Source organism: Ptychodera flava, chromosome 16, assembly GCF_041260155.1.
Source record: "Ptychodera flava strain L36383 chromosome 16, AS_Pfla_20210202, whole genome shotgun sequence".
NCBI lineage: Eukaryota > Metazoa > Hemichordata > Enteropneusta > Ptychoderidae > Ptychodera > Ptychodera flava.
In genome coordinates, this window is record NC_091943.1 from 5,648,962 (window position 1) to 5,673,871 (window position 24,910).

At 36.2% G+C, this 24,910-nt stretch overlaps 1 protein-coding gene across 1 annotated transcript in view; it reads left to right on the forward strand.

The window, feature by feature from the left end:
* LOC139152622 (patatin-like phospholipase domain-containing protein 7) overlaps positions 1-12,662 on the forward strand; it is a 50,923-nt gene extending 38,261 nt beyond the window's left edge. Inside the window, exons 29-31 of the mRNA XM_070725866.1 lie at positions 148-1,688; positions 6,164-8,353; positions 10,003-12,662. Of these exons, the coding sequence (XP_070581967.1) occupies positions 148-278 (131 nt within the window). The 3' untranslated portion in view covers positions 279-1,688; positions 6,164-8,353; positions 10,003-12,662. The remainder of the gene's footprint in view (positions 1-147; positions 1,689-6,163; positions 8,354-10,002) is intronic.
* Positions 12,663-24,910: the final 12,248 nt, after the last annotated feature.

Genomic DNA, 24,910 nt, shown 5'->3' on the forward strand with positions numbered 1-24,910 from the left:
GAATGATATAGCTAGAAGGTAAAAATGTCTCAATCAAGCAATGTGCGATGCTTTGCTGTTATCCTGATTCATAATGTACAACAGAAATGAGTCTTTTCCATTGTGACGATCACATGTCTGAACTAGTAGTTTTATCCTTGATTTCAGATGATGATGACTATTTCATGAATTACCGAAGTTCCAGACAAAGAAGAAGTAGAACCTCAGATGAATCTGATGACACCGACTCAGGAACGTGGAGACCAAAGAGAACTTCCAGTAACATCTACTATTACTGAGTTATCCCCCCTATATCATACTGTGGTATGACCGATGCTGGATCTCTACATTACCGTCCAGTGGGAGAAACCATCCCAACAAAGGGGTGCATGTCTTACTGTGCCAGGTTTTAAATTACTTGGCTGCAAGAGGCTCAATGCTGTGCTCTTTTGGATTTCAGTTCTCGAAAGTGGTTTATCTTGTATTTCAGTTAGAATTCATCTGAAATAAGGTCATAAGCTTATGAGAATTTGCCAGCAATAATGATTTGGTGCCGTATTTATAATTTGTGTCCTTGTAACTTTGGACGGTAGTGATAAACCAATTTCTATGCTACAACAGCTAACTGTGAGAAATACTTAGCTCAGTACCCACTGCTGATGATCAAACTCTACCAAAATGAACAAATTGGTGAATTTTTATCCAGCCGAATGTACATACCACTCGTCAAATCTTGCAAGGTGCATGCTGTTTTGCCCATTCCTGGTGTGTTTTGCATGAAAAGTCAAGTAATGATTGCAAATGTTGTTGTGAGAACAATGCAAATACTGTGTCTGTCTAAATGCTGGACTTCCTAAATGCTGCTCTTAGTGTCCATAGTTAGCATGAGTTGTGTGCTGTTGACTCTGTTGGTTTGGAGAGTTTTACTTGAAATCTTCAAACTGCACCTGAAATTTATTGTGTTTAATGGATAAACAATCTGAACAAAATTTCAATTATTTTAAAAACGCTAGCTTTATGTTGTGTTTGCTGCATTTTATACCAATGCAAAGAACTTGTGTTGTACATAACAGAGGCATTACAAAGCGATGATCCCATGTGCAAACTGACTTTGATGCTTTCCATTTGCCAGTCTTGTGTTTTTATGACTATCCTACTGACAATTTCATTGCGAGTTCCAAACTATCAGTGAACAGTGTCTTTTCTGTCCACACAATATAAACAAGAAAACAAAATAATAATACAAATAAGAATGGTTTCATGTACCTTTTAGCTCCCCGTTGTCAAATATAAATGACATTAGGGAGGTACACCTTATAGGCTTGTTGGTTTTCAAATAAAAGTACAATATGCTTCAATATATGGATCTCATGAAAAATACCAGTTTACCAAATACATCTGTGTATTGTTTGATCTCCTACAGAGCACCAGAGTAGAAAATAAATCTCAGATTTATTTTGTGGGCTTTGCATGAAGGAGATAAACTTTTGTAAGACCAAATTTTATGGTAGTTCATTTTATGCATGCTTTATACATACAATTGTTTGTCTTTCTGCTCAGTAATGTTTACCGTGAATATTTATTATTTTATTGTATAATTCTTAATGCATGCAGTGTTGTTTCATTCTGTTTGTTAAAATTTCAGAGTTTAAAGACTGATTTTGTTCACAGTATGGGTGGACAGGAATACAGTCAAGGCAGTCATATAGGCGAGCGGCGAATCCCCAAAAAGGGCCTTATTTCAGAGTTTAATGTACCCACCTTACATACGGCCACATCATACATCATTTGAAAGCTTATTATCTCTACTTTAAGAATATTGACGATGTGGAGCTGCCAATTAGGGCCATACCCCCCTAATTTGCATAATTCACACGGGTACCCAATTTGCAGAAATGCGATATAAAATTAGAAAAATCACTGTTAACTACTGTAAACATACTTTTAAACTATCGAGTGATATATCAAATGAAAGATATTTGCATGTAGAATACAACTTTGATATCCAAAGACATATTTAAATTGATTTCACTGAAATATTTACATATTTATATTGAAAATAATATTTTCCTCTCTTGAATAACAATATTTTAAAAATTTTAACATATACAGCTACAACATACAGCTACATCATGCATCATTTGAAAGCTTATTATCTCTACTACAAGAAAATTGACATTGTTGAACTGTCAAGTAGGGCCATAGCCCCTGATTTGCATAATTTACAAGGGTATCCAATTTGCAGAAATGCAATATAAAATTACAAATTCATTGTTCACTACTCTAAACATACTTTTAAACTATCGAGTGATATATCAAATGAAAGGTATTTGCATGTAGAATACGAAATGGATATCCAAAGAGATATTTCAATTGGTTTCACTGAAATATTTTCATATTTATATTGAAAAATTATTTTCCCCTTTTGAATAACAATATTATAAATATTTCATCACAAACAGCCACATCATACAGCCATATCATACGTCATTTTAAAGGTTATTATCTCTAATTCAAGAAAATTGACAATGTTGAACTATCAAGTAAGGCCGTATCCCTAAATTTGCATACTTTACACAGGTAAGCAATTTGCATAAATGCAATATAAAATTAGAAAATTCATTAACTATTCTAAACATACTTCTTAACTATCGAGTGATATATCAAATGAAAAATATTTGCATGTAAAACACAAAATTGACATCCAAAGAGATATACAAAGTTGTTTTACTGAAATATTTTCATATTTGTAGTGAAAAAAAGTTATTTTCCCCTTTTGAATAACGGTATTTTAAAAATTTTAACAGCAGTATCAATGCAATCACATGCATTATGGTGTTCAAAAAGTGCATAGAACACAGAGACCAATCAGCTGAAATGAGGTCTGGAAATGAATATTTTGTTTGTTTAATGTATGTTTCAAAACATATGAATAGCTCATCTTGTCTGCATTATTATCCGATACCGATGTCTAGTTTTATAGGTCAGAGAGCGTTTCTCCAAACATGCCCTTTGTTTGGAGTATAATATACCCATTCACAGCATATGAAAACCGTTTAATGTTACTCAAGTAAACCAACATTTCTTGTTATGTTGTAACCAAGGCAACAGCACTAATATATATATATATATATATATATATATATATATATATATATATATATATATATATATATATATATATATATATATTATATATATATATATAAACACGGTATATTGATTTTTAACATATATGGTTAATGATTTGAACGCCGACATTTTTTCTAAAGATGTGTTGGGAAAATATCACCAATTACTATTAAGTCCAAACATAAAGAAAGATCCCATGAACGACACTATTGTAGTTGTTGAAAAGTAACTATGTAGCCGAAACATGTTTGAGAGTAAGCTGTTGTCAAAATTATGGCATGATTCATGATCCAAGTCATTCATGGCGATACAGTGTCATTCATTTCCAGTACATACAGTAATTCTACAAATTCATCATCTTTTTCTTAAACAGTTTTGTCATGAGTAAAAGGGTTGCCACAGTTATAGCTGCCTTGTGCATGGAAGATAAATTTGACAGCAGACACAACTGGTGACATTTAATAAGAGAAAGCAAACTCCACACATCGTTCATATCTATAGTTGTTTGAATTTTGTGTATGTTATGTTTGGCTGTTTTGTGTAAAGTGTTGATTTGCCATGGCGAGACGTACCCTTAATCTACGTATCCTGAACCCGCACTGGAGTGGAAAGACTACTGTGACACTGCGATCCTTTGATGCTACCTTTCGAGTATAGAGTTGTCTTCATCAGTCATTTAAAATTCATTGTCGGTTGGTGAAACATGTGCATTACTTGACCACTTTGTTTCACTGAAGTTACGCTTGTTCAAGTAAGGAAGCTAGAATGTATACCGTTTCGGTCTGGTTATGTTTGTGGATGCTCATGTGAATCAGAGATCGAGCTGTTGTAGGTTTTGTTTGGATTGGTGTAATGCTTATATTTCTGTTTCATATGTATTAGTCGGCTATATGTGATTAGGCTACGTTCACAAATAATGGTGATGAGGGGCGGAGGAATTGGGGGTGGAATCGAAATTTTGAGGGATAGTAGATAGAGGAGCACTTGAAAGTTTTGATCTGCCTATAGGGGACCTGAAAATGTTTTGGTTCCCTTTACTTTTTGCGATTCCAAGGTTTCGAAGGCAATTCAATGGAATTCGAATAACAATTAAATGTCATCCGATTGTTCTAAAGTAGTAATAATCAAACAAGATCTAGAATTACTTTTACTTTTTATTTTTACTTCATTACTTTTATCTCGAAAAAATCTTGTATTTTGTATCGTATTGTTGTGGCATAATTGTTCTAATGTATCGTAATGTTTCGCCTTTAACAAATCCTTGAATGTTGCCGTTTGATTGCATGAATTGGAATCTGGTATCTGTTGGTTTTGTGTGTGTGTTCTTAAGTCGAGAATGTGAATTTGTTGCATCGATGACCTTCACAGATAATGAGGTCTAAAGATGTGATTTTTGAAGGAGCTTTCGAAAATTTCAGAGTAGGAGCTTTTCCAATGAAAATCATACATTGTCTCTGAATCTCAGTCAGAGCGATATTTGTTCTGTGTCTTGCTAAATTATTCTTATTTTGTATATATTTCATTCTTATTTTTCATAATGTGGGCATTACTCGTATTTACTGCACAATTTTATGAATATTAAAATAAGTCAAGATATTCGCGATTTAAATATAATTTCCGCTGGGCGACTGATGCCGTATGTTGTGGGTTCGAACCCGATTGAAAACTAGACGTATTTCAATAAGAATATTTTAGATACGTGTTTGGAATTCATAGTTCTATTCTACATGCCAATACCTTTCATTTGATATATCACTCGATAGTTTAAAAGCAAAAGAAGAGTACATAACAATGGATTTTTATAATTTTATATCGGACTCATGCAAATTAGGTACCCGTGTGCATTATGCAAATTAAAGAATTACGGCTCTATTTTGCAGCTGCATATCGTCAATTTTCGTGAAGCAGAGGTAATAGGCTTTCAAGTGACGTATAATGTGGCTGTATGATGTAGTTGTATGTGTTAAAATTATTAAAATATCGTTATTCAAAAGGGGAAAATATATTTTTCGATATAATTATGAAAAATTTCAATAAAATCATTTTAATATCTCTTTTGGGTATCTATTTTGTATCCTACATGCAAATACCTTTCATTTGATATATCACTCGATAGTTTAAAGTATGCTTAGAGTAGTTAGTAAATCCTAATTTTATATCACATTTCTGTAATTTCCGTACCCATGTGAATTATGCAATTTGGGAGCTACGGCCGTACTTGACAGCAAACATTGTCAATTTTCTTGAAGTACAGATAATAAGCTTTCAAATGACGTATGATGTGACTGTATGATGTGGCTGAATGTGTTAATTTTTTAAAATATTGTTATTCAAAAGGGGAAAATATTTTTTCAATATAAATATGATAATATTTTAGTGAAATCAATTTAAATATGTCTTTGGATATCAAAGCTGTATTCTACATGCAAATACCTTTCATTTGATATATCACTCGATAGTTTAAAAGTATGTTTAGAGTAGTTAACAGTAAATTTCTGATTTTACATCGCATTTATGCAAATTGGGTACCCGTGTAAATTATGCAAATTAGGGGCTATGACCCTACTTGACAGCTCAACATTGTGCATTTTCATAAAGTAGAGATAATAAGCTTTAAAATGACGTATGGTGTGGCTGTATGATGTGGCTGCATGTGTTAAAATTATTAAAATATTGTTATTCAAAAGGGGAAAATAATTTTTTCATAATAAATATGGAAATATTTCAGTGAAATCAATTTAAATATCTCTTTGGATATCTATGTTGTATTCTACATGCAAATACCTTTCATTTGATATATCACTCGATAGTTTAAAAGTATGTTTAGAGTAGTTAACAATGAAATTTCTAATTTTATATCGCATTTATGCAAATTGGATACCCGTGTGAATTATGCAAATTAGGGGGGTATGGCCCTACTTGGCAGCTCCACATCGTCAATTTTCTTAAAGTAGAGATAATAAGCTTTCAAATGACGTATGATGTGGCCGTATGTAAGGTGGGTACATTAAGTGTGAAAAATAGGTGTGTCTGCCGCTCGCCTAATATACAGTAACATGCAGGAGTGATTTATGAATTGGTGCCATATCTGTATTTACAGTAGACTCAGAGATCATTACTTGCTCCTTGTTACTACTCCACATCCAGTGGCTTTAGCTTTCAAACGGTAGATCTTTAGTCTATATAGAGATTTGCAGACTGTGCTGTAGATGACCGTGAGTGTGAATGCAACATATATGTATTTATATGACATTGACATTACATCACAATTATGTCTTTTTCATACTGACTTGTGAATGGATGTCATTTTATCTGCTCTGCTGAGTGACCGATGTGTTCACAGCCTGGAGTGCACATTGCCTTATACACTATGTACAAAAGTTGAGATTGAGGGAGGTTGTCGTGCATTTTTCTGTTTTTCAGTGTTGCAATTCAAAGATGGCTGCCATTGTACTCAACTGTTGCTTTGGAGAATGTAGTTTAAGACTGCTGCCTCACCATTGTAGTTTTGACTATTGCCCTTTTGGTTACTTTCAATATGGCTGCCTTTCTTGTTCCAATTGTACCATATCAAGAGGATGGTTTGTACATTGCTGCATCAATGTTCAACTGTAACCCTGTGGTTTCAAAATGGCTGCCCTAAATTTTGAACTATTGCCCTAGAGGGTAGTTTCAATATGACAGCATCTCTATAAATGCCATGTAGTAAATGAAGGCACTAGCAGGCCTGTTGGTAGTCACTGTGCTTTCACATTTTAACTTCTTTAGAATGTATTAAAGTTAGCCTGTATTTGATTTTAGTTCACATCAAGGCTTCTACCTCTATTGTGCCATGAGCCTGCTGCTGTTTATCAGTACAAATAAAAAAACTCTCATTTCTTTTCGCCAGTATTGTGAAACAAATTCATGAACACCATATATGGAATGATCAGCCTCTGAGAAATTCCTTGTGTGTATTCATTTTGAATGTAAACCAAAGAAAGTTTTGATGTTTTTGGGGTACTTTTTTTGCTGCATGATGTTCAATACTCTCTGTAACCTATTTACATGCATAAAGATTGATTTATATCTTAGCGTACAGACATTTGCAGGGAAACAACAATTTGCCGTTACCTCCAGTAGTAGTGAGCCTATAAATGAACTAATGTGCTTACATGTTATAGGGAAATTGGTTCCTTACTTTCAAACATTGATATCTTTGTTTGTTTTGATGCTGCACTGCTAGAGAGCATAGTAACTTATATTTTAATGCTCCTCTTATCAGTCTGATTTGTGATAAATATTATTTTAGTCTTTTGCTGTGATGCCATTGTACTAACCACACCGGAAGAAAATACAATGCAATGCAATGCACAGAAGTCAGCTGATAAGGGGGAAATTTGTCAGTTCTCTGTATTTAGTTTACAGAAATGCCACATATTTTACAGAATTCAGAAGTGTGTGTTTGAAATATGATTGTCTCTAACTTCATTGGAGCAATGAGAGTTGCTATTGTACCACAAGGGTTCTGTGGTTTACCACACAGGCAGGAGACCATGGTCACTGATACTAACGTAAATCAATGTTTGGAAGGCTGAGTCATTTTGAAGCAACTTGAAATTACATCAATTATCAGGGTCTTCCAGCTAGGCCAAGACTGGTAGCTGACACTTGCATTGTATATCAATTGTACTCTCAGAGATCAGATTTAAGGTGTCAAATCAAACACTTGTTCAAGATCTACTGTAATACACAGACCTCAATTGATGTACAGTGCACGTGAGCCTGCTACGAAGAGGTGTTTTTCATGAAGCTGTCCGTTGTTGCTAGTCTAGAAGTCACTGATTATCATTGCAATTTCAAGTAGTTTGTAAAGTTTGGAACATCCAAGTAATCTAAATGGCAATCTGTGTTAATTTCTTGACTGAAAGAAACTAATGATAGATTTCATATCTCAAATGTTTCAACTCTCATACCTCTGATCATAGTTCAACCATACCAATAATGTACGTTGGGTAGCTGAGTGAGAAGATAAAACCAAATACTCTGAAAAAGTGGACAAATTGATTATGCATGTGTTATGAGTATTTTTTTTATTTAGAGGGTAAACTGTGCCTCTTACAACTCTGATTACCGGTATATCCTGTTCATAATGAAGAATATGTGTAAACTTTGTGTGACGTCAGAGCCAGAAATTCAAGATGAAAATTGCTGTGTACTGGGCAGTGTAGTTTGCTCAGCAACAGTATCAAGAATATTTTCAGTTTTTTAGCTCCGCTGTCAGCGACGCGGAGCTTATCAAATAGGTTGATTTTCCGTCATCGTCCGTCGTCCTCGTCCGTCGTCCGTCGTCGTCCGTTCAACAATTGCCTTCTCCTCTGAAACCGCAAGTCCAATTGCTTTGAAATTTTATATGCAGTTCACTTAAGGTGACCTCACTTCAGTTTGTTCAAATTGTGGTGAAATTTGCATATTTGTATTTTGGGGCATTTTTTGGTGTTTTTGGTAAAAAAATCATCTTCTCTGAAACCGCTTGTCCGATTGCTTTGAAATTTGATATGCAGTTTGCTTAGGTGACTTCAGTCAGATTTGTTCAAATTGTGGGAAATTTGCATATTTGTATTTTTAAGGCAATTTTTGTCATTTCTGGTAAAAAAATCTTTAAAAATCTTCTTCTTCAAAACTGCCAGTCAGATAGCTTTGATATTTGGTACATAGGTCCCTAGGGATGATCTATTTCAGATTTGTTCAAATTGTGCAGAAATATGCAAATTTGCATTTTTAAGGCAATTTTTGGTCAAAAATGTATTTCTCTAAAAGTACTGGTCTGATAGTTTTGAAATTTGGTATACAGGTTTCTATCGATGAACTAAGTAATATGTATTGAATTTCTGATGAAATCTGTAATTTTGTATTTTTGGGCAATTTTTGCCATTTTTGGTCAAAAAATGTGTATTTCCAAAACTACTCATCCGATAGCTTTGAAATTTGTGATACAGGTTCCTACAGATTAACTAAATGATAGTTATTGAAATTATGATGAAATCTACAATTTTGTAATTTTGGGGCAATTTTTACCAGTTTTGGTCAAAAAATGTGTATTTCCAAAATTACTCATCCGATAGCTTTGAAATTTGGTGTACAGGTTTCTACAGATGAACTAAATGATAATTATTGAGATTATGATGAAATCTGCAATTTTGTAATTTTGGGGCAATTTTTGCCATTTTTGGTCAAAACATGTGTTTCTCAAAAAGTACTGGTCTGATAGCTTTGAAATTTGGTATACAGGTTTCTACAGATGAGCTAAGTAATATATATTGAATTTCTAATGAAATCTGTAATTTTGTATTTTTGGGGCAATTTTTGCCATTTTTGGTCAAAAATGTGTATATTCAAACTACTCATCTGATAGCTTTGAAATTTGGTATACAGGTTCCATAGATGAACTGAATGATATGTATTGAAATAATGATGAAATCTGCAATTTTGAATTTTTGGGGCAATTTTTTTCTATTTTTGGTCAAAAAATGCGTTTCTCAAAAAGTACTTGTCTAACAGCTTTGAAATTTGGTATACAGGTTTCTATAGATGAACTAAATTTGATCTTTTGAAATTATGATGAAATCTGCAATTTTTACTTTTGGGGGCAATTGTTGCCATTTTTGGTCAAAAAATTTATTCTCAAAAACTACTCATCAGATAGCTTTGGTTGACATGTTCTTAGGGATGATCCTGTGTGATACATTCAAAGTATGATGAAATCTTCAATTGCGTATTTTTGCAGCTTATTTTAGCCACTTTTTTCTGGCCACTGCATCGAGCTATCAAAGATTTCCACCCTTCTTCATCAACATGTGTCAAAAATAGTTATTCTCTACATAAACACAGCGGAGCTATATCGGCCGCTAGGTCGCTTGTTTGTTTCATCTGTGTCTTCAATTTTATTTCACTGTAAGGTTTTAAGGCCAGTGTTATGCGTGCTGTGTAGGAATGGTTTGTCATTTAACTTTTTGAATTGCTAGGTCAGTAATCCGTGTTGTGGGAGGGGGGTGGGTATGGGGCTAGGGAGAGGATCCAGAACAAGAAAAAATTCCTTCCAAACATAGTGTGTTCTTGGTCTCTCTTGCAGCATGATGTAGGAACCACTATATACTACATACAATAAAACCTGTCTGGACCGAACCCTTATGGAACTGAGAAAAATGTTTCCTTTTTGGGAGGTGTTTGGTTTGTAGTTCTGATAAAATGGGACCCTATTTGAGTGGCACAGAAAAAATGCTCAGTTTTGATGTTTTCTTTGAAGACAGGGTTCTGTTTCGACATATTTTACTGTATTTTGAAAAAGTTATGAAAACCATCGATTCATTTTGATATCATCATTTCCAAGAGGATCGAATTACTGACAGTTATCATAGCTTTCATAAATTTTCTCAGTCTCTTTCAAAAACAACATTTTTGCTGAAATGTGTAAGATATGATTATAGAGTGGGATATTTTTTCTAGATTTTTGTATGTGTGGTTTATCTTTTTGATACAAGCATTCTGTTCAGACTAATCAACCAGCTGATGGTCAAATTTCAGGGCAAAAAACATCACCGTAGAAATCAAAAGAATACTGCTGTTTGTGATGCAGTTCCTGAAGTATTGGGAACAATAGGGGAATTGGCTTTAGAATCTTCTGTTAGTTGATCCTAGTATGGACAATAAAATGTTGGAGCTTCGCTTGTGAAGTCTTGGTAGAATCTGAAACAAGAATTCTTCTATTGGAAGGGACTGTTTCATGTTCTGGAACCTAACCACGTAAAGTACTGGTATTTATTTTATAGTTGTATCAAATGTGAAAAATTGGCACTTTATGATTTTTTACAAGTTCACTTGCTGGTAAGTTATCCAGTACATGTACCAAACCTATCTGGAGGATTCTTCAACTAGGCTGTCAAAGTACTTACCAAACTTGTTATTGAACCACAGGCAGTACAAGAAGACGCACTTCTATTGTCTGTGATTCAACATAAACAGACCATACAAGCATTAACCTCTTTCATTTATTTCACTTCACTCATTGTTTTGCTGCTGTGATTTCAAATAACTATGTGCAAATGAATTTATTGTATCTGCCAACATGTTAAGCATGATGTACACAGTCTCAGCAAAGCTCTTGTATTGATTTTTGTGCATGTTGCACATGTATTAAATTGAAGATGGCCACAAGCATAGCAGACAGATGAAATACCAACTTATATTTTGTGATGGAAATGGTCTTGAAGAGATAATCAAGAACTTATTGTTGAGCCATATCATTCAAAGACAAACTGTCATTTTTATGATTTCAGAATCAAAAGATACAAGGGGATAATGTAGCATGGTTAATATTGCTTCATTTTTCCATCACTCTTGGTCAGTTTTTTTATTTTTCATTCAAGGCAGAATTTTAGCAGTAGTCAGATGACATGAATTTGGAACTACTCTTAGTTTTTTGCTGCTTCCTTGCTTGACATTGTCTTTTTGTGACATTTTTAAACATCTCATTTTGATGCTGAAATGTGCAAAATGTAGGCGAAAAAAGAATGGTTTCAGAGTATGACATACAGTATTCAAAAGATGTGACAAAAAGACAATGTCTGGTGCAAATGAATTGAAATACCAAGCAGAGACACCCAGGTAATATGGCCTTGGAGCCCCTGTAATGTTTTCAGCTTAAAGGTATACAGTCACCTGTAATCTAAATATGTCCATATATGGTCAAGGGGGCGTTCCTTGGTATTCAAAATGCCCATGTGAGGGCGCTGTTTTTAAAAAGCGGCCACCCGCTTAAAATCTGTGATTGGTTAGATTTTCTCTTTCCATGGTAACTGTGGCAAAAATTGGAACAGGTGACAGTATACCTTTAATGCCTTCTAGCCATTAACACTGGAATTTACTCAGAAACAGGTTGTGAAAGGCCTTGGTAATTCCCCATCTGATGACATTTGAAATTAAAGGGCCAGTAGCTGTAACATTGGATGAATTTTTTTTTCAGTATTGTCGTTTTAAAATTATCCAGTTTTCTTGTTCTACTCCTTAAAAGTATACTGAGGTACACAGTATTCAGCTTGTAATCTCAGCCTGTACATGTCGAAACTGCATTGTTATTGTTGACAAGTGAATCCTACATCTGGACTAGAATTCAATAACAATACAAGAACAGTGCACTCTACACTTACAGATGCTGTGTTGACATGCTAAATAGTGGGTATTTCAACATGTTTTTGGGAATAAAAGAGGAACCAGTGATTGACATACAAAAAGATAATGAAAAAATCATCAAAAGTTACAGCTACCAACCCTTTAAGAGGTCTCATCCTTTGGTAAATGTGTGTTCTTTTGAGATATCTTGTGTGATATTGAGCATGGATGTCAAAATAGATGATATCTGACCATAGATTCCAAAGTATATAATTCAGAGATTTTAAGAGGATGACTTGCAGTGACTTTCCAGTTTGCCATATATTGTATTTATGTGTAATATTCTATGTTTACATTCTAAGAAAAGCAAAGAGTAACCAATAAAAAAATTCTGAAAAGTTTAACTGATTTTGTGTGAATTTTATGTGCTTTTTTCAAAGTCACTATTGTTGAATATCTACATGATTCATGGATTTTCTCTGTAAGTCCATCCATATCGACAGATCACCGTTTTTTGAAGAATGGAAGGATGTGGATGCTTTGGCAAGGCTATTTTAGCTCTGAAGTTCATAAGTACTGAGAAAACTTGGATTTCATCCTCTTTCAATTGTTCAAAGACTAGTGCGATGTCTCCCTGTGTTTTTCCATCACTGAATAGAGCACTGAGCTGGAAACAAATGCATCATAGGGATATGTATTCAGACACTCAAATTTTAGCAGTACTGCTATAGTCCACAGATGCGTTGAGTATCAACGTAGAGTATTGTGATTCTATTCTCTCTCTGTATACTATGATGGTAATTCTGAGCACCTGTACTCTAGTCTACCCTGTTTGTGAGCTCACTCAAAGCTTGTGGTGCAGATGAAGCTTTCACAGTGTTTAGTATGTTGTAAAAATCGAAAATTAAATTTTCACCATACATCTAACGCAGGGGTGGTTGTGTAGGTAATTGTCAGGTGATTTGTTTCTCTACTGTGAACACTTACACAGTGACCCCAATGTTTATTCTTGATTCTGAAATAGGCTTAAGGTAGAATGCGCCCTGGGGACAGAGTCAGACTCTCAAATTCCTACAATTCTTGTCCAATCTACCATTTGTGGGGGTTCATTTTAAAGCTAAAACTTATACCGTCAGAGTTTTTCGAAAATCCCAAATTTATTTTATGTGCCATAGAGTTAACACAGGAATGGCGGCCATTTTGGATTTCAAATCTCGCAAAACGTTTGGCAATTTGTTTCGCTAGTTCCAAAATTTACACGGTGACTACAATTTTTATCATTGATTTGGTGAGAGAATATGGTGAGAATGGTTGAAAATTTCATTCGGGAAAGTTTGAGCGAAAGTTTTAAATCTTTCACTTTCGAGGCGCATGCAACCTTAAAGTTTCCTCAACTTTTCACAAAGGATTCAGTGTTTCAGTTGAGAGGTGTGTACTAACTTGAATATATTGCAAGAACTTGTAAATGACCTATCCGATGTCATATAACAATCAAAGAACAGATTTTTCTTTTTGTTACCCGAGGTTGATGCTGATGACACATGACATTTTCATTTCTGCAATTGCCTCTTTCGAAAGTTCGTTTCTCTCTTGTTTAATTTTTTAGTTTCCAGTTGCAATGTATGAATGTGGCGAAAGAAGCTATAGGGCCTAGGGGTAGATATTCGGTGTCTTTCTGCTTCTATTATATGCGTACTGTATGTATGTGTGTATTTACATGTATGTATATCATATCTGGCCTTCCACAGGGTTTTCTCAGAAATGTTGGCGATTTGTCAACTTGTAGTTTGGTGTACACATGTATCGTGGGTCTAGGATGGGAGTTGCGGCCCAAAAAATATGCAAATAATCTCATAAAAGCAGAAATGATAAAAAAAAATTTGGAACACTGAAAGTGTCTGACCTAGACCTTTGAAATGATTGAAATATGGTCCTAATGGCTTGCAGATCTAGGTTTGTTCAAGCCAAGTTTATCACAAGACTAATATGCAATGGACAAGATAAATGTAAGAAAAGGTAAAAAGTGTTAAACTTAGTATTTGTTGTAGGACTGAGATTTTTGTGGAAATTTTCCGTTACTTATGTAGATGTAGGTTTGTTCAAACCAAGTTGATCAGTCACGACCTGCAGTCATACCTGTTTTACTTGAGATTAACATGTGAGAGCTTTGATGGGAAACAGTTTGATATGTTTCCATGGAAGTGTAGATATAGACGCAGGTGACGAGTGAGCGTCAGAAAATGCTGTCATTTCAGTCCCAGGATTATCATCAACTACACGGCCGTGTGTGGGTATGTATAGGCCCCAAAATTAAAACTGCTGCCGGAGCGCAAATATTCCAAAGTGGCCGAATCTTGGCAGTATTTCCCCTTGAAATTGATAATTAAACTGATATTTAAACTTACTTTGTATATTAAGCTATATTTTAATCGTATTATTATTACTTCCGGGAAGCGGGTCAACTTTTGGATGAAAAAAATCCACACGTAGATAAACTTTAATCCAATAAAAAAATAACAGTGCTACATCATTTTAAGAAGAAAATTTTGCCATGAAACTGTGGGGGATCATCTCAATATTTTCCTAAAATCAGTCGGGACCACAAACGGTAAACCATGGCATGCAAGAAACTCTTCTACTAAAATGAATTTGTACTAAGGCTTATGACCCTAATTGACCTCATGTCAACCCTAAGTAGATGCAGTTATTTGTTGTTTTGTTTTGTTTTGATGTTTTGGGGTTTTTTGCCTTTCTAAACCTTTTCAAACGTTAGTAGAAACTTTGTAGAGATTTTTTTCACTGTCATTCTGAGTGCTTTGGTTACCCATGAAGATAGTCCTGAAGGAAAGTAGTATCTGAGTTTGAGATTTCCGCCATGCAGACATTCTTCTTTTACTTGATATTAAGATGTGTGAAAGATGCGTAAGAAAACAGTTTTATGCTCCCATGGAAGTGAAGACGGAGGTGACGAATGAGCGTCAGAAAAGGATGTCCTATTCCTATGAGTACTGTCAAGGACACTGCTGCACATGTGCGGGCGCTCTTTGGCCAAAAAATTAAAACTGCCGCAGGAGCGCAAGATTTTAACAATGTGGCTGATTCTTTGCGGTTTTTTCCGTTGAAAATCAAACAAATAAACTTGCTTTGCAGATTTTGCCCATATTCAATCATATCATTGATCTTATCTGAATATACCGTACAGCTGCCTAACTGTTCAACTTTTGGATGAAAAACATACACACGCAGGTAGATTTTCATCCAATAAAAAAACTAACAGTGCTACGTTGTTTTGAGAAGACAGGTCGCCACGAAGCAATCGAGGATCATCTCAATATTTTCGCCTAAATTAGTTGGGACCAAAAACGGCAAACCAAGGCCTGCGTGAAACTCTTCTACTCCAGTGAACTTGTAGGGTTTATGACCTTAATTGACCCCATGTCAAACCAAAGAGGAGACAATGTTTGTTGTTTTGTTTTCTTCGTTGCCTCTTCTAAACGTTTTTCAATGTCGGTGGAACCTTTGTGGAGATATTTGTCACTGTCATGCGTAGTGCTTTGCTTACCAATGGAGATAGTCCGTAAGGAAAGTAAAAACATGAGTTGGAGTTTTACGACCCTAATCCATGCTTAAGTAACTTGAGATTAAGATGAGATGTATGTATGTAACTTGAGATTAAGATGAGATGTATGCATGTAACTTAAGATTAAGATGAGATGTATGTATGTAACTTGAGATTAAGATGAGATGTATGTATGTAACTTGAGATTAAGATGAGATGTATGTATGTAACTTGAGATTAAGATGAGATGTATGTATGTAACTTGAGATTAAGCATACCGGAGAAAATTGTTATAAGCTCCAAATGTTTTCCAATGTCAGCGGAATCTTTTTGGAGATATATTCACTGTCATTCTGAGTGCTTTGGTTGCCCACAAAGATAGTCTGTTAAGAAAAATAGTACCTGAGTTGCGGTTTTCCGACGTGCAGCCCTACTCGTTTTATTGAGAAGTGAAAATACGTCAGTTTTGTGCTCCCATTGAAGTGTAGAGTGAGGTGACGAGTATTGCAAGCCAAACGTTGCAATATTCTTGAAAAACCAACTTTCTTTTTTGTAAAAACCATTTTCTTTTCCTATGAGTGTTGTCAAGGAGCCGGCCGTGTGCGGGCGCTCTTTGGTCCCTTGAAATTAAACTGCCGCCGGGGAGCAAGAATTTCCCAAAGTGACTGAATCTTTGTGGTTTTTTCCCTTGATATTCAAATAAATAAACTTTGCAGATTTAGCTGATATTCAATCATATTATTGACATTATTTGAATATACAGCCTCTCAGCGGGTCAACATTTGGATCAAAAATATCGAAACATAAGTAAACTTTAATCAAATCAAAAGACTAACAGTGCTACGTTCTTTTAAGGTAGCGACTCAGGTTCATTGTCACTTATTTCAATCCTCATTTTCACAAAGAAGACGTGGTCACACACCCGACATGTGGTACTTTTTTTATCTGCTCGGTCACCGAAAAGTTCAGAAAATTTGTGAGTTTTTCAAAAACAGTGCGCATACGGCTGTTTTACTCAAAAACACTTGTTTTTAGTTTTTTTACTGAAAAAAGTGTAAGTACAAATCTCCAATCGGCCTTTGTGATCTGTTTACGGCAATCGACGGCTAGGTATACTGGGCAAAAAAACCGTGTCCCGGATTTTTGAAATTCGCTTTTGTTTTCGTACAATGCGTCTTCAAAGTGTCAACTTGACGTTTTTTGCATAAATTATCGGCCTTTGTTCACGTTTGTCAGGATATCTTCACTTCCAGGCCCTTTATCGGAAATCTGAGACACGTTCTTTCAGATATATTCATTCACTGTCCACGGTGAAAAATCAGGCTAGTCTGTCCAGGCGCCGCCGACTTATACTTATTTGAATAATGTACTTACTGCCAAAAACGGAACTGAGAAAATCGACGATTTGTGTAAACGACCTATGCGTCACACATTGTGACCAAGAAGTCCGACTCGCGCACTATTTCCTGTGATTTTCTTACACCAGGACTAAGTTGAAATATTAAGAGTCAGTTTTGGGAATTTTGAATAAGTTTAGGATTTCAGATCGTGTGAAAATAGAAAGAAATTATACACTGGACTGGCAAATGCTTAGTGCCAGCAGTGGGTGTTATTCACACAACAAACACAGAAGGGTAATTAGCGATTTAATCCATTTTTCGAACGTTTAACTAGCATATTAATTGTATACTGTTGTCTTAACGGTTACAATCTGGTTACAAGAGCTCACGGTCAAGATGAAGATGTCGAAACTTGTGAAAATGTGTCTATCCTATCGAGACCTTGTGTTGTCGTCGCGCGATCGCGTCGGGCATTCACTTGTTCTTGACTCAAGTTTTCTACTTTCTGTCTCGCGATCGGCAATTTATGCATGTTCTTTGTGAGAAGTGATTGTCAAGTACATGTTAGCGCCGACAATGTGCGAATGGGACGTCACTTGCTAGATTTCCTACCTCAAGATGAGATGAACACATGTAACTCTTGACAACATAAAATGTCTGTCGTATTTTCTTAGCTTTTGCACCGCACTGCAAACTTGTCGCCCTTCGTTACGACGGGAGAGATTGACTGTGTTATTTTTTCAAACTTTATTTATGTGTTCTTGTACCGATTTTATCAAACTAATAATAATCACGCCGTAGCGTAGAACAGTGCAGGCTGTCATCGACAGGGTGTTCCGAGAGACAGAGTATCGACTAGTCTACAGTGGAGTCACTCGACTTGCGCAATACCAACGCACACATAATTATTTCGGAGATTTTTACTTTAGTCAAACTTTTGATGACTGACCTCATATAGCAAAAATTGCTAGTTTCAGCACTTCTATAAGTTGAGCCGGGTTTGTTTTGACGTTCAGTGTTGAGGTCCAGCTAGCAGCTGTGGAGTCTGCGGGTAATTGATAAGTTTAGACAACATGCACACAAGAATCATTTGTGAACCCTCGCAATTCACGTTTGACGTAATTTAATTTTTGGGTTATATTTACATGTAAAGAAAGAAAAGGCATGAAATAAAAAAAAAATATTTGCATTGCGTTTCGAAAAATTAGCAGATTGGTGAACTTGCTCTTGTGAATCTACATCATGTGTGTATGAACTCCTGCACTGGCTTGGGAAACTCCTTGACATAAATGTCGCGTGATGTCGGGTACGGTGTTGTTCAAGGTTTCTCAGCAGACACGAAAAGACAGCACGATAGAAAGATGAAACTTCGAGTTTAAATATATAAAAGAACACGATACAAACACCAAGCATGTACAGCAAGAGTGATAAAATTGTCGCAACTAACAGAAGTTTCATCTCGCTCAGGCTAATTTTTGGACTCGGGTATGTAATCAGCATAGCCTAATATGTTCCAAAAGCAGCATGTCAAAAACTTTCATAGTTGTTGAACTGAGCACGTCTCCGTTATCGTCTGCGTCCTCGGCTAAATCTGACTCTTCACTGCATTCTCGTTATTGCAGGGAGTATGAGCCAAAGTCGGACTGTTTTACATTTAAATCGACCTTTGCGCACGTTGCCGTCTTTTTCAGGTCCGCTTTTGTGGACCTCGCTTGCTTTTTCGACGGCTTTGGTCTGCTCGACGTGTTTGCCATACCATGGAGGTAGTAGCTCCCTCCATGCCATACCGATACATGCGGAGTTCAAAACGCTGAGCATAACGTTGAAACTAGCGCATGCGCACTATACCGCCAAGCCTATACGTAATCTCTGCGTGTTTATCAAAGATATCGTGGTCGGTAATCCGCGACCGTTAAACACAAAAGGGAAATAATGGCACGCGGTGTAGCTGATAGTTTGCCATTTTAGTAATATTTCAGGAATTTCCCGATACGATGTGACCCAACTCCTTTCCCCAAAAGAAAGATCACGTGTCAGTGGTTCGAAATTTGAAATAAAAAAAAAATTGCTAAAATTGACCTTTGAACCTGAGTCGCACCGTTTAAGAAGACATTTAGCCGCGAAACAATCGGGGATCATCTCAATATGTTTGGCAAATTAGTCGGGACCAAAACCGACAAACCATGGCATGCGTGAAACTCTTCTTCTCCGGTGAACGTGTAAGATTTATGACCCTAATTGACACCATGTCACCCAAAGTGGACCACTCCAGTCCAAATATGGAAAAATTTCATTATTTCATCGGTTTACATGACCATTTACATTTAAATTTGAACATATTCGATCTTGTATGTGCTAATTTAGCACTGTATTTCTAAGTAAAAAATATCGCGTTCAGCGCGGTATATGTCTCGGCCATATGATATGGTATTCAATAAATGAAAATGGGAACTGCAAACTGTGTAAAATGCTAAATTGGTGCTGGTTCTCCTGAGTACGAATAGCGACGAATTCAGGATCAAAATTTGATCCAATTATAATACAAATGGTGATGTCAACCGATGAAATAATGAAATTCACCCATATTTTGACTGCCGATCTTTGATTTCAGAGTTGAAAAATAGTTAGGGCGGTTTCAATTTTTTCTGATCGTCGTTGGCCACACAACACTCCCATCTTTACACTCTGAATACATGTGTCCGTTATGAAATACATACATCAGCATTTCAGGTTATTATTACGTAGCAATGATCGCAGGTTTCGAGATTGGCCGATTACTAAATTTGAAGTGTTGAAAGCATTGAAAAATTTGTTGAACTCCTTGAAGTAACACAGCCCCCTACGGCAATCTAACGCGATATTTTGGACTGGTTCTGTCTCAGGCCTCTCAGCTAGGCGACTGATGCCGTATGTTGTGGGTTCGAATCCGATTGAAAACTAACGCGATATTTTGTATAGCAAAAATAAAAAGGAATTACAGAGGACGAACAGAAAACCTAACTAATTGGCAAAACATAGTATTTTCTGTACATTATTATGCGAAGGAGAACATTCTGGATTACGCTGTCCTTCTGCTCTGAAAACACTGTTCTCCTTCTGTTCTCGTCCTTGCTGTATTCAGAAATATCGTCCTTCGCGGTCCTTCGCAGTCCTTCATATTAGTCTGGCGCCAGGCTTTCTAAACCTAACCTTCTGCCCCTTACGTATAGAAGAGAAATAACAGACTTAATGTTCCTCATGACTTTGTACATTTTTATGGTGTCAATGCCGATTATCCAAGTACGAGATCAAGTAGGGGACTATTTAAATCTTAAACCTCATTTTTTTCACACAGAATAATTTGCACGTTCTCACTTCAGCAGAACTGTTCCATTATGGAACCAGTTGTATTCCCACACCAGATCTCCAGAGAGTGTACCTCTTTTTAAATCAAAAGTGAATTTTTTACCAGCAGAAATTTCAAACTCATTTCAATTCAAACGACACTTGTACATCCATGGATGAAAACATGTCGCTTTCCTATATAGTTGCCATCCGTCGTAAGTTTGCTCTTGTCATTAAAGTTGCTGCCGGTGTGAGATTTTATCCCATTTCTTCTCTGTCTTTATCATGTGAATGTTAGACATTTAATTTTCTGTTTGACGTTGCCCTTCGACATTTTACGTGTATTAATGTATGGTGGGAAAGTGACAGAGGTGCTCGACACCTGTTTGTCTCTACCATTTACTGGCTACTTTTACAGATTTGACATTCTGTAGTTCAACAGTTGTATTAAGACTTTTATTTTTGCAGTATGGTTATTTTTTGGTTTGTCTAGGCTTTTGTGTCTCTTTTCCCTTTTTCATGTGTAATCCATGTATGGCAGTGAAGAAGTGTAATAAATAAAGAAAATAAAAATAAATTGATGAATGGTTGGCGCAAAACGACCAAACGCGCTCTTGTTATCAGAGTTGACAGATAATTTATATACTCCCGCCACCATCCCCATGCAAATCAAACTAAACAACGCAACAAACAAACTTGAATACCCTATTCAGTATAGAAAGTATGTATTATGTTATTCTATATCCCCTATGCAGAAAAATTATACTAACTACGATGTAGATGATTGAAAAAAATAAAATACATCTCTTTGGGTTTCTTCTTTAGATCAGTTTGCCTTTCCTTAGAAGGAAAAACGTGGTTGACCACTGGCGATAACCAAATTTATATGCTATTGAAGATCTCGCACCCTACGAGGGTGTTACTGCCGGCAGCGAGGGGTAAGGCGGATCCTAGGTGGGAGACATATACTACTGATTAATAGTTGGCGCAACACGACCAAACACGCTCTTGTTACAAGAGTTGACCAATAATTTATATATACTTATGCCACCATCCCCATCCCTATGCAAATCGAACTCAACAACGCAACAAACAAGCCGGAATAACCCATTCACTACAGAAAGAATGTATTATGTTATTTTACACTCCTTATTAGCAGAAAATTCTACTAACTGCAATGTGGATGTTTAAAAATAAAGTATATCTCTTTGAGTGCCTTCTACGTGTCAGATTTGTTTGCCTTTCCTTGGAAGACAACCCCCCCTCCCCCCCCAAAAAAAAAAACCGTGTTTGACCACGGGCGATAAAGGAATTGATGTGCTGCCGAAGATCTCACACCCCATGAGAGTGTTACCGCCGGCAGGGAGGGGTAAGACGGCTCCTAGGCTATGTCAAACCCCATATCAAGGTCAAAGCCTGGTAGCTCAGGTACGAAACTGCCATGACGCGCCTGAGGTACGCCGAACTATCGCCAACTTTTATCAAGTGCTCCTCTGTATTTACATCACATCGCGAACGGCAAAACTCTACTCTCAGTTCTGCAGTAAAACAACGAAACAAAGTGTATCTCGCGATGTTACTTCTGTCTACCCATCGATAATATAAAGGAAGTTCCAAGAACGCGTAGAAAAGTAACGGTGATTTCGTTGAATAGTAATATCTTGGTCTGACTTCTGGTTATATAACTAGTACTCATGAATATTCATAACTGATTTACATAATGGCGAAATAATTTCACTGCGTGGTAAGGCTTTTAATATTATAATATTTTAAGCCTTATCACTCCGTTCAAGGATATTATCATTACGTGAAGTATTGGGATCGGGATGTGAATGTCGTCCATCTCCTGCTGTACCTATACTTTGGTGTCTCTCAAATCTCTATTGTATCTCCAGCCCTTACTCTCTATCACATATCCCATCCCTCACCCCAACACATCACCCGCCATCATACACAAAAAAAACCTCAAACATAATAACGTAATACTATTAATTCTGTTTGATTTTAATAGTAATAATCACAGACTTTATAATGCCGGAAATTAAATTTACAGGAAATTTCCTTTTCACGGAAACTGAGCTACGGTAATCCCTGTTAGTTGTTCTTAGTTTTCATACATTTGCATGCCATACGTAGAATTCAACATGTTGTCCTGCAAGTTTTCAGGGCATCACACAGCTGATAATACCGACAATTTTTATGTAACAGTAAAGATTGGCGGTTCTCTCCCTTTCTATCCGACATGGTCCGTATCACTTCTTGTGTACTGGCGCCCCTAGCGACATAGTGATTTAACATTTACTCCTGGAGACTATGTGGAGTCTCTTCGTCATAAAGATTTTAAGGCCGCAGATACGCCGTAGCCTGACAAAATTGCCAGGGGGGGGGGGGGGGGTAGAACATAACTTTGTGAGGATTTGGGGTAATTTAAATAAATTTACATATTTTGCATATTATTTGCCTTTAATAGGCGAACAACACTGAATGTAGCAATTATTATGTCTACGCGTCCGCTGAATTTACATCTTGGTAGTGCAGAAAACTCAGCGATAACAATATTATACTGTATGTGTGTGATATCAGCCAATACCAATTAAAAAAGCACATTTCGAGTTCAATATATTTGGCCAAAATATACTTCAATGACTTTGATCTGGCATCTTTCCTCTATGGCTATCATGGCTATAAGCATTTTCGTTATTATTTTTGTTTCTTTTTTCAATTCTGATAAGGACTTGTGATAAATAAATTTCAAAACAAAGTGTAAAACAATAGTGGTTGTATGATCTCAGATTGAACTGATTGGTTCAATATCTTGGTGTCCGTCGCCGTTTGAGTTGCTTTAGCATGTTTTGCATGAAAATGTTCAAAGGATTACCCCTCATAAAAATTGATAACAAAAGACAGTGAATATCAGTGTACAAGCACAACTTCGTTGTCAAATTTCTACGTATACGTACCTACTTAGCTAATAGTTGGTTTTACTAGAATAAATTATCCCAGGGTTGGGGATGCATTTCGTTTTTCCTATGTTTCAAAAGAACTATGCAACATTACGAGTCAATATTTTTAGCGCAGAATTTTCTCTGTTTTACTGGCAGGCCAGTTTTCGTTTAAATGTTAAACTGGCCCTGTCTGCTTGTTCACAAAAGTCAAAATAGATTGCCGAATATTGCTTCGTTCCGATGTTCTACGTATAGTCTGCGAATTAGAACGTCGGAACGTAGCATAACTCTATACTTAAAGCTAGTATAGTACCCAGTCCACCAACACCTGTGGTCGAAACATCGCTTGACAGCAAACATTTTTTTGACACTGCATCTCGTCACAGAGTAATATCAGACAGAGTGGCAACAGCTATTGTTTAAGGCGTGAAGCGGTTACGTAAGCAATCCATGTTTGCCTCGCCTCACGAAGCTCTTGGCTCTCTTTTCCGAAGAGTGCCGACCATGCACCCTTCGGTAATTTTCGGATTTTCACCAATTGTTAAGCGAAAGTATGTTCGACAAAGCTTGTGTGTTGTTGTCGTGTGGTGCTGATCGGCATTGATGTGCTGGCGAAAACGGGAGTGTTTTGAGCTTCAGGAAAGTGGGTTTTACCGTTTTAAAAATTCCTCTAATATTTTTATGAATATATAATGAGTGTGTTTGAACCAAATTTGAAAATCTTTTATCGATACTGTCTGGTTTTACTCAATGGTTTACGGTCAGTCATACCGTCTTTTACACGTGCGCCAAGAAAGGACATGTTTATGAAACTGCTGGCGTGTTATGTTTTGATTGGCGTGAGGCAGTGTTTCTGGCCTGAGAGCTCACAAAGTAACTATGGTTGCTACGCGACTGGCAGTACGATGCCATCTCGTCGTATGTTTCGCATAATCTCGTCTAATTATCAACCACAAACCAAGCCTCCAAAAAGTTTAACACCTTTTAAGCTCATTTTAATATGAAAAGCCAATAGTCTACCGAGACGACCATGGAACAAAAGGCATGCAAGTGTTGCCACTCTGTTTATGTTACTCTGTGATCTCGTCTCGTAGAGTCTTTCCAAAAGTATGATTAAATATTAAACCGGAATTTTACAAAAAGAGAATTTTTTTTACAAAAAGAATATCACAGTAGGTTTTTACACAAAGAAAATAGGTTTTTACACAAGGAAAATTGATTTTTACAAAAAGAGAATAGGTTTTTATACAAACAGAATGGATTTTACAAAAAGAAAATAGGCTTTTAAAACAAGAACAAAAAATTGATTTTTACAAAAAAAGAAAATCATCGAAAATGACAAAGAATGCCAGTTTGTAGTTGGTCCCCCTTTTCTGTTTATTTTTGTTGATATAATTGATCAGAGCACAACATATGTCAAAATCACAAAAATGACAATACTTCTAATTTTGAGTACACCTAAGGGTATCCTTCCGTCTAGCATC